The sequence below is a fragment of the Moschus berezovskii genome, chromosome 9 (genome assembly GCF_049115385.1).
Source record: "Moschus berezovskii isolate FMDL1 chromosome 9, NW_MosBer_1.0, whole genome shotgun sequence".
In the NCBI taxonomy this organism is placed as follows: domain Eukaryota; kingdom Metazoa; phylum Chordata; class Mammalia; order Artiodactyla; family Moschidae; genus Moschus; species Moschus berezovskii.
This window is the reverse complement of record NC_142468.1, coordinates 42,260,580-42,273,890: the sequence shown is the minus strand read 5'-3', so window position 1 is coordinate 42,273,890 and position 13,311 is coordinate 42,260,580. Positions and strand designations below refer to the sequence as shown.

General features: G+C 39.6%; 1 protein-coding gene across 1 annotated transcript in view; it reads left to right on the top strand.

Annotated features, from left to right (window-relative positions):
- FBN1 (fibrillin 1) overlaps positions 1 to 13,311 on the top strand; it is a 272,564-nt gene that overhangs the window by 21,782 nt on the left and 237,471 nt on the right. Inside the window, exon 3 of the mRNA XM_055436892.2 lies at positions 12,677 to 12,759. Within this exon, the coding sequence (XP_055292867.1) occupies positions 12,677 to 12,759 (83 nt within the window). The remainder of the gene's footprint in view (positions 1 to 12,676; positions 12,760 to 13,311) is intronic.

Genomic DNA, 13,311 nt, shown 5'->3' with positions numbered 1-13,311 from the left:
TATAAAATAATGCAGGTACATTGAAAATTAGAATATCCAATCACTCCTCAGTTTTAAAGTTCCTGATTTATGGACTTAGGGATATCCCATACTGGCTCTAATGGGCTCCTGCTGCGGGTGGGGGATGGCCCCGGGCCTGGAGCTGGGCAGCCTTCCAGCCTGGCTGCCCTCTCAGGATTGCGTGGAGTGGCCTGAGTTTAAGGTAGTTGGTGCTCACAGCTCACTGGGCAGCTGGCTGGAGCTGCAGGGACCATGGGTTTGAGTGGCCAAGTTTCCCTCTGGTTGCCTGCCGTGGAATGTGTTTTCCCATAGAAACAACATTTTAAGTCTGTGGTCAGGTTCCCAGACCAGCCTACAATAGCCCATTTAGCTGATAATGTGGCCGAGAGACTGCTATTTGACTAGCCCGGGGACCAAACCACCACCTATTAACATTGTTTCTATTGGAAAAGCCTGTCCAAGTTCTAAATACCAATATAGAAATGACATTTTGGAACCCTACCTGTTTGTCAGCTGGGAGCTGCCAGTCCTCAGAACTGGAGAGTTGAATCACTCTGCCCTCCCGGCTACTGAAGGACGCCATTCTTTCCCCTCAGCCTGATCCCATTGGCTGGCTTTCCTGTCTTTTCCTGGGGCTGCCAGGACATTCAGAAGATATTATCTCCTTGGACAGAGCTCTCTGTTTGAGAACTTCTGGGAAGTGGTAAGAATCATGGTTTCAATCCCTTATTTCTTCTGTGGGTGGTAAAGAGGTGGGAAGGGACCAGTTGGCCCTTGGGAGCAGTGAATTCCATAGGACCATCCTGGGCCTGCCTGTTCTGGATCACTTGCTTACTTTACTTGTTTGCATTTCAATCATTTCTAGAATTTTGCCCACCCTTTAGAAAAGTACAGTGTGGCTTTGGCTTGGGTAAATGGAGCAAATATCCCAGTCTAAGAAAATAACCACGCTCGTCTTGAACCCATGGGTAAATCCAAGGGATTGCTGGGTTCTGGGAAACAGTTCTTCAGAAGCACCATGAGTTTATGTGATACCATTGGTTAAATCCTTGTAGAGGCTGGAGAGATGCAATTATGTGGCACATTTTTGTTGTGTTTTTTTTTTTTTAATTTTTTTCCTGTTTTGAAGAAACCCCTCCTCATCCTTATAGGATTGAATAGTAATTTCAACTTCATAAACAAATACATCTCTCCCCATGTTTAGATGGGAGTTCCTTTTATACTCACAACCAGTGGTGTGATGCCAGCGGGCAAGATATAGATCCCTTGCCTTGGAGAGAAGTAGGTTTAGTGCAAGTCTACCATGACAGAAAGCTAGTCAAACCATTACCTTTAGAAGTTTGGAGAGGGGTCACACGGGTGGTTTAGTGAACTGTGCAGACTTATGTGTTCCCAGTATTGTGTAATCCACAGTTCTAGACATAGAAAGTGCCCTGTGTGGTCAGTTGGATCAGGACTTGCCTCACACATCCATGTGCTTCTGGTTTTCATAGGTCAATGTCTGGTTTCCTATTCCAGTGCACTCTGTGGCTTTAAATTCTCCCTCTTTTAAAACTTTTTTTTTTTTCCCCAAAGTAAGGCACAGACTTGCACGTGTTCCAGTTCAGTTCTCAGTTTAGTCCCTTACTCATGGCTGACTCTTTGCGACCCCATGGACTGCAGCATGCCAGGGTTCCCTGTCTATCACCAACTCCTGGAGCTCACTCAAACTCATGTCGATTGAATTGGTGATGCCATCCAAATATCTCATCCTCTATCATCCCCTTCTCCTCCTGCCCTCAGTCTTTCCTAGCATCAGGGTCTTTTCCAATGAGTCAGCTCTCCGCAACAGGTGGTCAAAGTATTGGAGTTTCAGCTTCAGTATCAGTCCTTTCAATGAATATTCAGGACTGATTTCCTTTAGGATTGACTGGTTGGATCTCCTTGCAGTCCAAGGGACTTTCAAGAGTCTTCTCCAACTTCACAGTTCAAAAGCATCCATTCTTTGTCACTCAGCTTTCTTTATATTCCAACTCTCACATCCATAAATGACCACTGGAAAAACCATAGCCTTGACTAAATGGACCTTTGTTGAAAAATAATGTCTTTGCTTTTTAATATGCTGTCTAGGTTGGTCATAGTTTTTCTTCCAAGGAGCAAGTGTCTTTTAATTTCATGGCTGTAGTCACCATCTGCAGTGATTTTGGAGCCAGAAAAATAAAGTCTCTCACTGTTTCCATTGTTTCCCCATCTATTTGCTGTGAAGTGATGGGACCAGATGCCATGATCTTAGTTTTCTGAATGTCAAGTTTTAAGCCAGCTTTTTCACTCTCCTCTTTCACTTTCATCAAGAGGCTCTTTAGTTCCTCTTCACTTTCTGCCACTTAGGTGGTGTCATCTGCGTATCTGAGGTTATTGATATTTCTCCTGGCAGCCTTGATTCCAGCTTGTGCTTCATTCAGCCTGGCATTTCTCATGATGTACTCTGCATATAAGTTAAATAAGCAGGGTGACAATATACAACCTTGATATACTCCTTTCCCGATTTGGAACCAGTCTGTTTTTCCATGTGCAGTTCTATCTGTTGCTTCTTGACCTGCATACAGATTTTCCAGGAGGCAGGTAAGGTGGTCTGGTATTCCCATCTCTTTAAGAATTTTCCACAATTGGTTGTGATCCACATAGTCAAAAGCTTTGGTGTAGTCTATAAAGCAGAAGTAGATGTTTTTTCTGAAATTCTCTTGCTTTTTCGATGATCCAACAAGTATTGGCAATTTGATCTCTTGTTCCTCTGCCTTTTCTAAAGCCAGCTTGAACATCTGCAAGTTCTCAGTTTACGTACTGTTCAAGCCTGGCTTTCAGAATTTGGGGGATTACTTTGCCACCTTGTGAGATGAGTCCAATTTTGTGGTAGTTTGAACATTCTTTGGCATTATCTTTCTTTGGGATTGGAGTGAAAACTGACCTTTTCCAGTCCTGTAGCCACTGCTGAGTTTTCCAAATTTGCTGACATATTGAGTGTAGCACTTTTACAGCATCATCTTTTGGGATTTGAAATAGCTCAACTGGAATTCCATCACCTCCACTAGCTTTGTTTGTAGTGATGCTTCCTGAGGCTCACTTGACTTCACATTCCAGGACATCTGGCTCTAGGTGAGTGATCACACCATCATGGTTATCTGGATCATTAAGATCTTTTTTGTATAGTTTTTCTGTGTATTCTTGCCACCTCTTCTTAATATCTTCTGTTTCCATACCATTAGGTTAGGTCCATACCATTTCTGCCCTTATTGTGTCCATCTTTGCCTGAAATATTCCTTTGGTATCTCTAATTTTCTTGAAGAGATCTCTAGTCTTTCCCATTCTGTTGTTTTCCTGTATCTCTTTGCGTTGATCACTGAGGAAGGCTTTCTTATCTCTCTTTACTATTCTTTGGAACTCTGCATTTAAGTGCTTATATCTTTCCTTTTCTCCTTTGCCTTTAGCTTGTCTTCTTTTCTCAGCTATTTGTAAGGCCCCTCAGACAACCATTTTGCCTTTTTGCATTTTTTTTCTTTGGGGATGGTCTTGATCACTGCCTCCTGTACAATGTCTGGAACCTCCATCCATAGTTCTTCAGGCATTCTATGAGAGCTAATCCCTTGAATCTATTTGTCACTTCCACTGCATAATTGTAAGGGATTTGATTTAGGTCATACCTGAATGTTCTAGTGGTTTTCCCATTTCAGTCACCTATAAAGGATTGCAACAGGATTTAAATTGGCGTCCACTCCAAAATGATCTCCCGGATTTGGGGAACTGCCTTAGCAACTTGGTTTCCTTAGCTGAGAAAGGCTGAAGGGGTGTGTGTGTGTGTGTCTCTGTGTGTGTGTGTGTCTGTGTGTGTGTGTGTCCTTGATATGGCAACCTAAATTCTTGGGCTTTCAGGTTCTTGGGCTATTGCTTTGGAGCAACACAAAATTTCCAGAAAACACAACTCAGGTCATACATAAAATGAAACTGTGGAAGCCTCATCCTCTCTGTGCTGCTGGTGCAAACATATTAGGGAGGGAAAAGCCTCCATTCTAGCAGTTGCATCCAGAGGAACCTCTCCAGGCTGCCTGCTGAGTTCCGTGATGCTCGTCTTTAGGAATTGACCACAAATGCTGCCCCCATCGGTGACTTTGATCAGACACAACAATCTGCCATGAGAAAGTACACTTCAAACTTTTGCTGAGTCGAGTCATCTTTGGGATTTATGGTTTTCTTTTGGTGAAGAAGTAAGTAGAATCAGATATTTATATATGAGTGTTTTCTCCACGTTGATTTTATATTTTCTTGAAGGAAATGTATTGATCCCTGAGTTGTAGACATTGATAACTTCACTGATTAGAATAAGTTAATGATCAGAATATCAGCAAAATGGCCAAGCCATGAGACCATTATGCATTACTATTTAACTGTCTGCAAGTGTTAGTCACTCAGTTTTGTTCGACTCTTTGCAACCGCACAGAGTGTAGCTTGCCAGGCTCCTCTGTCCATGGAATTCTCCAGGCAAGAATATTGGACTGGGTTGTCATGCCCTTCTCCAGGGGATCTTCTCAACACAGGGATCAAACTCAGGTGTCCCACATTGCAGGCAGATTCTTTATTATCTGAACCACTAGGGAAGCCCATTTAACTGTCTATACCATTTAAATAGTCATGGAATATTCTTCTCTTAAATAGATTAATTTATAAGAAATAGTTCTCACTATGAGACAGTTTTCTCTGTTGGCCTCATTTACAGCTGGCCTGTTTATGACACCGAAGAGATGGTATTCATCTTTGTTAATTATGATTTGTACTTACTGAGGCATTTAGTCAGTGTTATTTAGTGTGCGTCTGAACAGACTCCAAGATGTTCCTGGCATAACAAGCATTGTTTCTCTGTTTGAAGAATTGTTAGACTGGGATCAGAGGGCCTACAGGTGGGTTTCACAGATGAGAGTCCATACATAAAATTATTTAGAGTATATAATTGCAATATAACATATGTAGGTTTTTGAGAAGTATGTCTGGAATTGTGTTGGTAGGTTGAAGCATGATGGGATAAATCAAGGAAAAGAAATTAGTGTTATGAGGGGAGATGGAATTATACACTAAACAGGAAAGGTAGAAGAGCTAGTATAAATGTGAAAGAAGAGTTTGGAGTGTGTGTGTGTGTGTGTGTGTTAGGGGAGGGGGCTTGCACATGAGTGACAGCTGAGTTGCTGAAGAGGAGGAGCAGAGTAGGAGTGTAGAAGTTGATGGCGCTGAAAGGTGTCTGAAGCTAATAGTGAGATGTTTAACATCTTATGCTGATTAAAGGTCTTATCTCTGAATCACAGGAGAATAGAATTAGGCATGGTGAATATGAAGAGATGCTTAGCAACTAATGAGAACCTACTGTATCGCTCAGGAAACTCTAGACAATGCTCTGTGGTGACCTAAATGGGAAGGAAGTCCAACTGCTGTACAGTAGAAACTAACACAATATGGTAAAGCAACTGTACTCCAATAAAAATTAATTTAGAAAAAGAATCAGCTTAGCTACATTGTCCTAATGGAGCAGAGAGGAACTAGGAAGCCAGGAAAAAGGAATGTGATATTAGTCCAACAGTGAAACACTAGGATTTGGACAAGTGATTTACTAATGGGGTTAGAGGATTTGAGAGTAATTCCAACAGTGGATGGAATAAAACTAGTGACCCCTCTTAGCAACTGGGAAACATCAAGTCATAACTCACAGAGTCCCCTTCCAAGCTTAAGTTGGGTGATGAGGCTAATACTCTTGTTCTGAGCTTCCTTAGCTCCTCAGGCAGACCTAGATGTCTGTGTTTTACCTGTCATATTGGCTTGCTTTGCATACTTGTCTGTCTTCTTTCAAGAGCAAAGACTCTTAGTCACTTTTGAGGGAATGTAAGGGTGTTCATTGGAAGGACTGATGCTAAAGCTGAAACTCCAGTACTTTGGCTACCTCATGCGACGAGTTGACTCACTGGAAAAGACTCTGATGCTGGGAGGGATTGGGGGCAGGAGGAGAAGGGGACGACAGAGAATGAGATGGCTGGATGGCATCACCGACTCGATGGACATGAGTTTGAGTGAACTCCGGGAGTTGGTGATGGACAGGGAGGCCTGGCGTGCTGTTGTGATTCATGGGGTCACAAAGAGTTGGACACGACTGTACTACTGAACTGAACTGAACAGTTTATTTATAATTGCATGGTAACAATATTATTGTTATTTTACTTTTAAATAAACTTTAAAAGTTCCAATAAATTTTAGAACAGTTTTAGATTTACAAGGAAAAATAAAAAACAGGAGGATAATACCAAGAGCTCCTATAAACTCTGGACACAAATTTCTCTGTTGTTAACCTCTTATACTAGTTTGATACATTTATGACAATTAACGGAACCAATATTGATACATTTTTGTTAACTAAAGTCCATTTTTTATTCAGATTAATTTATTTTTTAACTGAATGTCCTTTTTAATGTTCAAAATCCCATCCAGGATGCCACATTACATTTAGTTTTCATGTCTTCTTAGGCTGTGATAGTTTCTCAGACTTTCCTTGTTTGTGATGACCGTGACAGTTTTGAGGACTATTGGTCAGAAATTTTGTAGATGATCCCTCAATTAAAATTTCTTGGGAAAAGAAGTCACTATGCCCAGCCCATGCTTGAGGAGTAGTGAGTTATCCTTCACCTTTTTGAAGGTAGAGTATCTACATAAATTATTTGGAATTTATTAGCACAAGAGACTTTGTTCTTTTCTTGCCTTTATTTATTCAATCATTTGTTTATCAGTCTTGACTCATAGACATTTATTTTATACTTTGGATTATAAACCAATACTACTTTTGTTATTCTGCTACCTAAATGTTTCTAGCTTTGGCCACTGGGAGCTCTTCATTTGGCTCCTGTATGCCTGACGAATGCTCATCATTGTGAGTTCTATTTCTTTCTTTGGCAGTTACCTTCAACTTTCTAGCGCCATGCGATACTCCAGACTTGCCTTGTGCACTTCTTGCCCAGTCCTCGAGTCAGCCATGTTTCCCAGGAGCCTTGGTTCCTTTTATTGGAGAATGGTGTTAGAAACCTTGATGTTGGTGTTAAGTATGTTTCTCTTAGTCACTTTTATTTCTTATCTAACACAGGGCCTAACACACAGTAGATTCTCACTGAATATGGTTGAATGGCTTTGTGCTTGTAAAGCGATTATTCACCTGCCTTATTGTGTGCTCAGTAGTGAAGTCACTGGCTATACCAGAAGATGAGTTGTGTGATCTCGGATACCTTGTTGCTGTTGTTGTTCAGTTGCAAAGTCTTTGTGACCCCATGGACTGCAGCACACCAGACTTCCCATTTGCTCAAACTCATGTCCATTGAGTCAGTGATGCCATCCAACCATCTCATCCTCTGTCAGTTGGAGGTGGTAACAGACCATTTCATTCTAGAAGTCCTGAGAGTAGAAATTTAGAGAGAGAGAGAAGGGACAGGAAGGAGGGAAAAGAAGCGAAGGGAGGGAAGCCTTGAGAAACAGATAGACACTGGCTGTGGAGTTGAGGATAATGGAGTTACTAATCTAACAGAGATGGGAGAAAGCAAAAAGAGGAGAAAGCTGCTGCAAACCAGAATATGAATGGTTCATCTTCGTGTTCCTTTTGAAATCATTTTCATTCAGAAAAATTGTATGTGGTAGGTTAGAGAGGTTGGCTGACTGGCTTAAGTCTTACAACGAGAAAACTAGGATTGTCTGTGTCCCAGCCAGTGTTGATCCAGACAATCCAGAAATACGTCCCTGGGTCTGGAGAGCCTGGCTGATGCTTGAGGAGGCCGTGGAAGCCATTTTCATTGCTGAGGTTTGAAGTTTCATTACTCGATTTGTTGTGACTGGCAGACGGGTTGGAATGGTCACATGTAGTATTCAGATCACTACTGTGACCTCTGCCTTTGGCTAAGAAGAGAGCCAGAATAAAATAAATAAAATAAGGGCGGAGCAGTTGCAAAGTTTACTGAAGCAGTGGAGTCATTTATGAGATATCACAGATGGTTTTTCTTTTTACCTTGATAAAATTTGTCAAAGTACTCATAAAATAATGATGTGTAGTTCCACAGTATATATAGCTCATTTGCGTATTATAGTTTTATCATGTTTTTTCATCTCATTTTTGATAAAGTTGTAATGATTTTTAAACTCTGAAACTGGACTATTAGGATGTCTACCTTGATGTGTGTTACATGGGCACCTTTTGTCATGTGGTGGCATATACTTTTTTTTTTTGGCATATACTTTTTGATACCTCTCCATACTTATGGTCAAGAGGACTAAATGATAACTTTTGTACCTGAAGGTCAAAGAAGTCAGCAGGGTCGATATCATTAACCTTTACCTAATGCTTATTATTCTGTTTGTCCAAAGTTTTATCACTTCACAACGGAGAAACTCATGCATATAAAATAAGAGTCCCTTGAATTTGTTTTTATTACCCTGATTTTGTCTGAAAAAGACTTTGCATTTGGGATAGGAAACAGAAAGGCTATCTTGGCTGTAAGAGGCCAGACTCACAGAAGTGGGTTCTGGCTTAGGAATGTGGACACACTGCAGACATCTCACACAGAGGCCAATTCTTGCAATGATGTGGTCAGACGTGGTAGAGCCCAGCTGTTTGCTCCATTGAGAGGGACTTTAGCTAGCCCACACAATCTCTGAGAGCTGTGTCTGAACTAGATCCAAATATCCAGCCTGCCGAGGCTCACCCCTCCCCTGGAATGACTGGAGTTGGGTTGTTGCAGGGCTAACATTCAGAGAAACTGGTAAGAAAAATTACAAAGAGTAATTGAAAAAATGTAATGTATAGCAGTAAAGTGGAATAGAAACATATCCTTCCCACCATAAACTATTAAGATTCAGGTAAAACAGTTTATGTTTGTGTTTGGTCAATTGATGGACATTTTGTGATATTTTTAATCTATGCCACCATCAATGCTGATGAGTGAATATCATCTTGTTACCTAAATACATCTTTGCCTTAAGATAGTGTGCTCTAAAATAAGATTTCCTGGGTTCAAATCCCCATTCTCTACTTCTAAGCTATGGGACTTTAGCTAGCTAGCTTTTTACCCTTCCTAATACATAGTTTCCTTACTGTTAAAATAGTAATAATAGAATTTAGCTCAGAGAGTTTCTATGAAGATGAAATAATGTATCTTTAGCACTTGGTATATTTTTTCTCTTTGAATTTAATTTGCTGAATGCTACTGCCACTTGCATGGAGCTCTAACTCTCTTTTTTTAATGATGGGTTGGTGGGTATATCTGATGAAGTACAAAGGAAGAGGTATGAATGCGACACATTTATTTACACAAAAAAGTAGCTTCACTAATGATTTGTCTTCTTTATTAATGATTTTTTGTGCTGAAAGCTGAGAGTAAAATCTTTTAGAATGGAAATAATCCAACATGTCTATTTTAGACTTCAAATGTCTTAGTGCTTTCCAACTTAAATAAGACATTCATTTCTAGAATTAAACCTGTTTTTGTTTTTTTTTACTGTGTATAAGTAGAATAAGTGCCATCCAGTTAGTTTGCAGTTCTCAAAACCAAAGTCAGCAGAGGAGAAAACTTACATCTTTCTAATACTTTGTATTAAGCCACAAGACACAGTAGTATTTAATATTGTTGAAGAACAAATGGTAACAAGACAAAGCAATTGTCATTTGACGATATTGGTTGAAGTTAAATAATGTATTACCTATTAAAAAGGACAAAGTTATTAAACTCCAAAAAGTCAGAGCATGAAAACAAATCATAATTCAACACTAAATAGAATTTTAAGAAATGCAATGAAATGAAAATGTGATAACTAATGAAAGGGAACTATGAATGCTTCATTCTAATGAAGCAGGAAGTACCCTGTTTATGAGATAAAAAGTTCATACTTTTAAAGTAAAAATTGCTGCTTGAAATAAAAGATGATGATCAAAGTATAATAGGACATATTTTAAAAATGAATAGTTATAGATGAGTATTAATTGAGAAAGCAAAAGAACTTCCTACTTCCCCAGATCTTCATCTCCTGAGGCAACCAGTTTTAACCATTTTTGTTTTTATTTCTTCTCATATTTATCCTCTTGACACCATGTACTGTGTTTGTACTTCTGTGTCCACATTTAAATAGTACATATTGGCTTCTTGCTGTGAAAGATGGGGACGTAGCTCACTTGGATCTATACTTTTACTCTCTCTTCTCTTTCCCATTTTTTAAATAATTATTGAATGACTTTCAGTTATTGGTATTTAAAAAAATTAGGTTCTTAAACCTCTGTTTCCTGAATCAATTGGTTTATTTCTCTCCACTCTTTTCTTTCCAACTTGTTTCTTGATTTATGACACATGACGGTTTAAAACATTTACCTTTTGTTTTGTAACCATTGTAAATTGTAATGTCTTCCATGTTTTGTCTGTAGGTTGATTCTAAACATTGAAGGAACAATAAAGAAGGTCTATTACTGTGATTTTTCAAATACCTTGGAAAATCTTTTGAATATCTTGCTTTGTAGGACTGATTTTGTACTCTTTTTAACCTACCTTTTCTTTCTTTTTTTCACCCTGTTGTATGTGTTTACTCCATAAATACACTCATTCTTGTCAGACAATATGTCCTGGTTTTTGTTTGAAAAACATAGTTACTCTGAGTACAGGACACCCTACAAAAGGCTCAGGGATTCTCTGAAGCTCTTCCAGGGTTTGGTTTGGAGTTGCATTGAATACAGTGGAGTTGTTGGTGGGGAAGGTTTGAGGTGGTTGACTTTGGCCTGGATTGTCATTTTAGATTGAGAGAACTTTTATGAAGTATGGGTGTTCCCCTGCCCCAGCTGTCTGTCCTATCTCTTCCTCTCACTCCCTTTTCCAAGATTATGAGTTACCCTAGGAAGTTCTGGGCACTCTGAACTGAAGTTTAGGGCACTACTTTGTCACAGGAGGGACAGAGAATGGACAGCATTTGGCTTGGAATTCCCGGTAAAGTTTCTTTCTCTTCCTTAATCTCTTATGGTTCCTTTGGCTGAATAGCTAATTTAGATCAGGAGATAATTCCACCACCATGCTGCTGCTGCTTTGTGTTTTCATTGTCCTTTTCATTTATAAGCTTTTCATGTTCATTAGGAGAAGGCAATGGCAAGCCACTCCAGTACTCTTGCCTAGAAAATCCCAGGGACGGGGGAGCCTGGTGGCCTGCCATCTATGGGGTCGCACAGAGTCGGACACAACTGAAGATTTAGCAGCAGCTGCATGTTCATTATTTCATCTGATACACACACATATGATGTGGACACATTCCATTATCACAATTGTAGAGAAATAAACTAAGGCTCAGAGAGTTCCTAACACCAGGCACGTATTAAGCCTCTATCCAATAATTTTCTGTCTAGCATTGGAATAGCCCTGGCTATTCTACCCTGGCTAATCCTACCCTGGCTAGGTATGGATTTGGGGCCCTCTCCTCGGCTTCTTCTTCTTTCTCTTTCTGATGTCAGCATCAGTTGGTCTGAAGTATGCATTTTTCCCTGTAGGATGTTCCAGGTTCTCTGGGGCTGTAAAGGGAGTTCAGGACAGGGCAAAGACTTGAACTCATTTTCCAATCCTGTATTTGGTTAAAGTGGTGAGTTTAGGGAGAATGCAGAAGGGTTCTGTGCAAATGTAGTGAGAATATGTGAGTATACCCCAACAGAAAATGCATTTTAGCTCTGCAATCGTTTTTAAAGGCTTATACTTATGGGACTATAGTATTTGTACCAGCAAGGCTTGGGATAGCTGCTATTTTGTGAAATTGATTGTAAAACCTTTGATCTGCCTTATCAGTCCCTCAACTTGAAGAACTGGCGTCAATGTTTAGGCCCTCAGATGTGGCAGAGTGAAATGAATGGTTTCTTCTGGGTGCCTGTGTTATATCCTCTGCCTTAGTTTCCAGGGTAAAATTTGCTAGATCTTTACCCAGTTGTTCCCTTAAAGTGTTAAATATGGATCATCTGGATCCTGAATGTGTGGCTTTGTTCCAAACCATGTGATGAACGGTCTGTAAACAAGAAATCCAGAGTGACATGGACTTTATTTTCCTGTTACTGTTGGTATCAACTATGTTTCCAAACTTTGGCTAAAGAAATATTTACATGTTTTGGCTTTTATTTTTTTCTGACTGATGTCAGAATTTGCATTCCTTTAATTCTGGTGAAAGGAAGAATGTGGTCACATTTTAGAGAGTAGATTGGCCATAGGAAAAAATACACACAAATTCAATGAGTAAAAATATAAGACCTCACATTCAGTAGACTTTATGATGACTTTCCTTAATTAGATTGGTAAATGTATTGCTCAAACTAGACTCGTGTAACACCATAAATTTTTATAACTGTGCATTGTGATAGAAAGAATGCATTTTGTTTCTATGGTTTTTATTTTCCTGATGCTCTGTGTACATAGGTGATATTAAGCATATCGTTATTGGTATCATTATGTTAAAATGTGCCAGACTACTAAGCCAGCATTGAGTCCCATGAGCTTACTGTTCTTGTCTGCAAAGATTCATACTGTTCTAATAACTTTGGACTTTTTTCCTTTAATTTAGTCACATATTCTTTTTTGAAAAAAAATATGGAGTTATCATGATTGAATTTGTTTGTTTGTTTCAGGCCCAATGTCTGTGGATCACGTTATAATGCTTACTGTTGCCCTGGATGGAAGACTTTACCTGGTGGAAATCAGTGTATTGTCCGTAAGTAATAGGCAATCTATTATTTTTCATCGTTTTCTTTTGTTTTGGTTGCATGGTGATTCTTAATATTCTGTCCTATGTAACTGTTACTACTGCTGCTGCTAAGTCACTTCAGTCGTGTCCGACTCTGTGCGACCCCACGGACTGCAGCCTACCAGGCTCCTCCATCTATGGGATTTTCTAGGCAATAGTACTTGAGTGGCTTGCCATTGCCTTCTCCGCCTATGTAACTACATACCATTAATATGCTTATAGCAGAGCTTTCCAGCTCTAAGATTTTCCTACTTTCTCTGAATCCAGTTTGGGAATATATTAACTCAGGCAAGCCACTGTTAATACTTTAATTCAGTGACTTCCTTTAGAATGTTCTGAGAGAGAGGGAATAGAGCCACAGGGATACTTTGATTAAGGTTTCAGGTCATTGCATCCATTATTCCTGGCTGTGTAGACTATGTCATCACTTTGATGGGGTTTTAAAAAAAAGTTTATCATTGCTGCCTTCCTTATTATAATTTCTGTGTTGACCACCTAGAAGCCTACCCAAACCTTGCA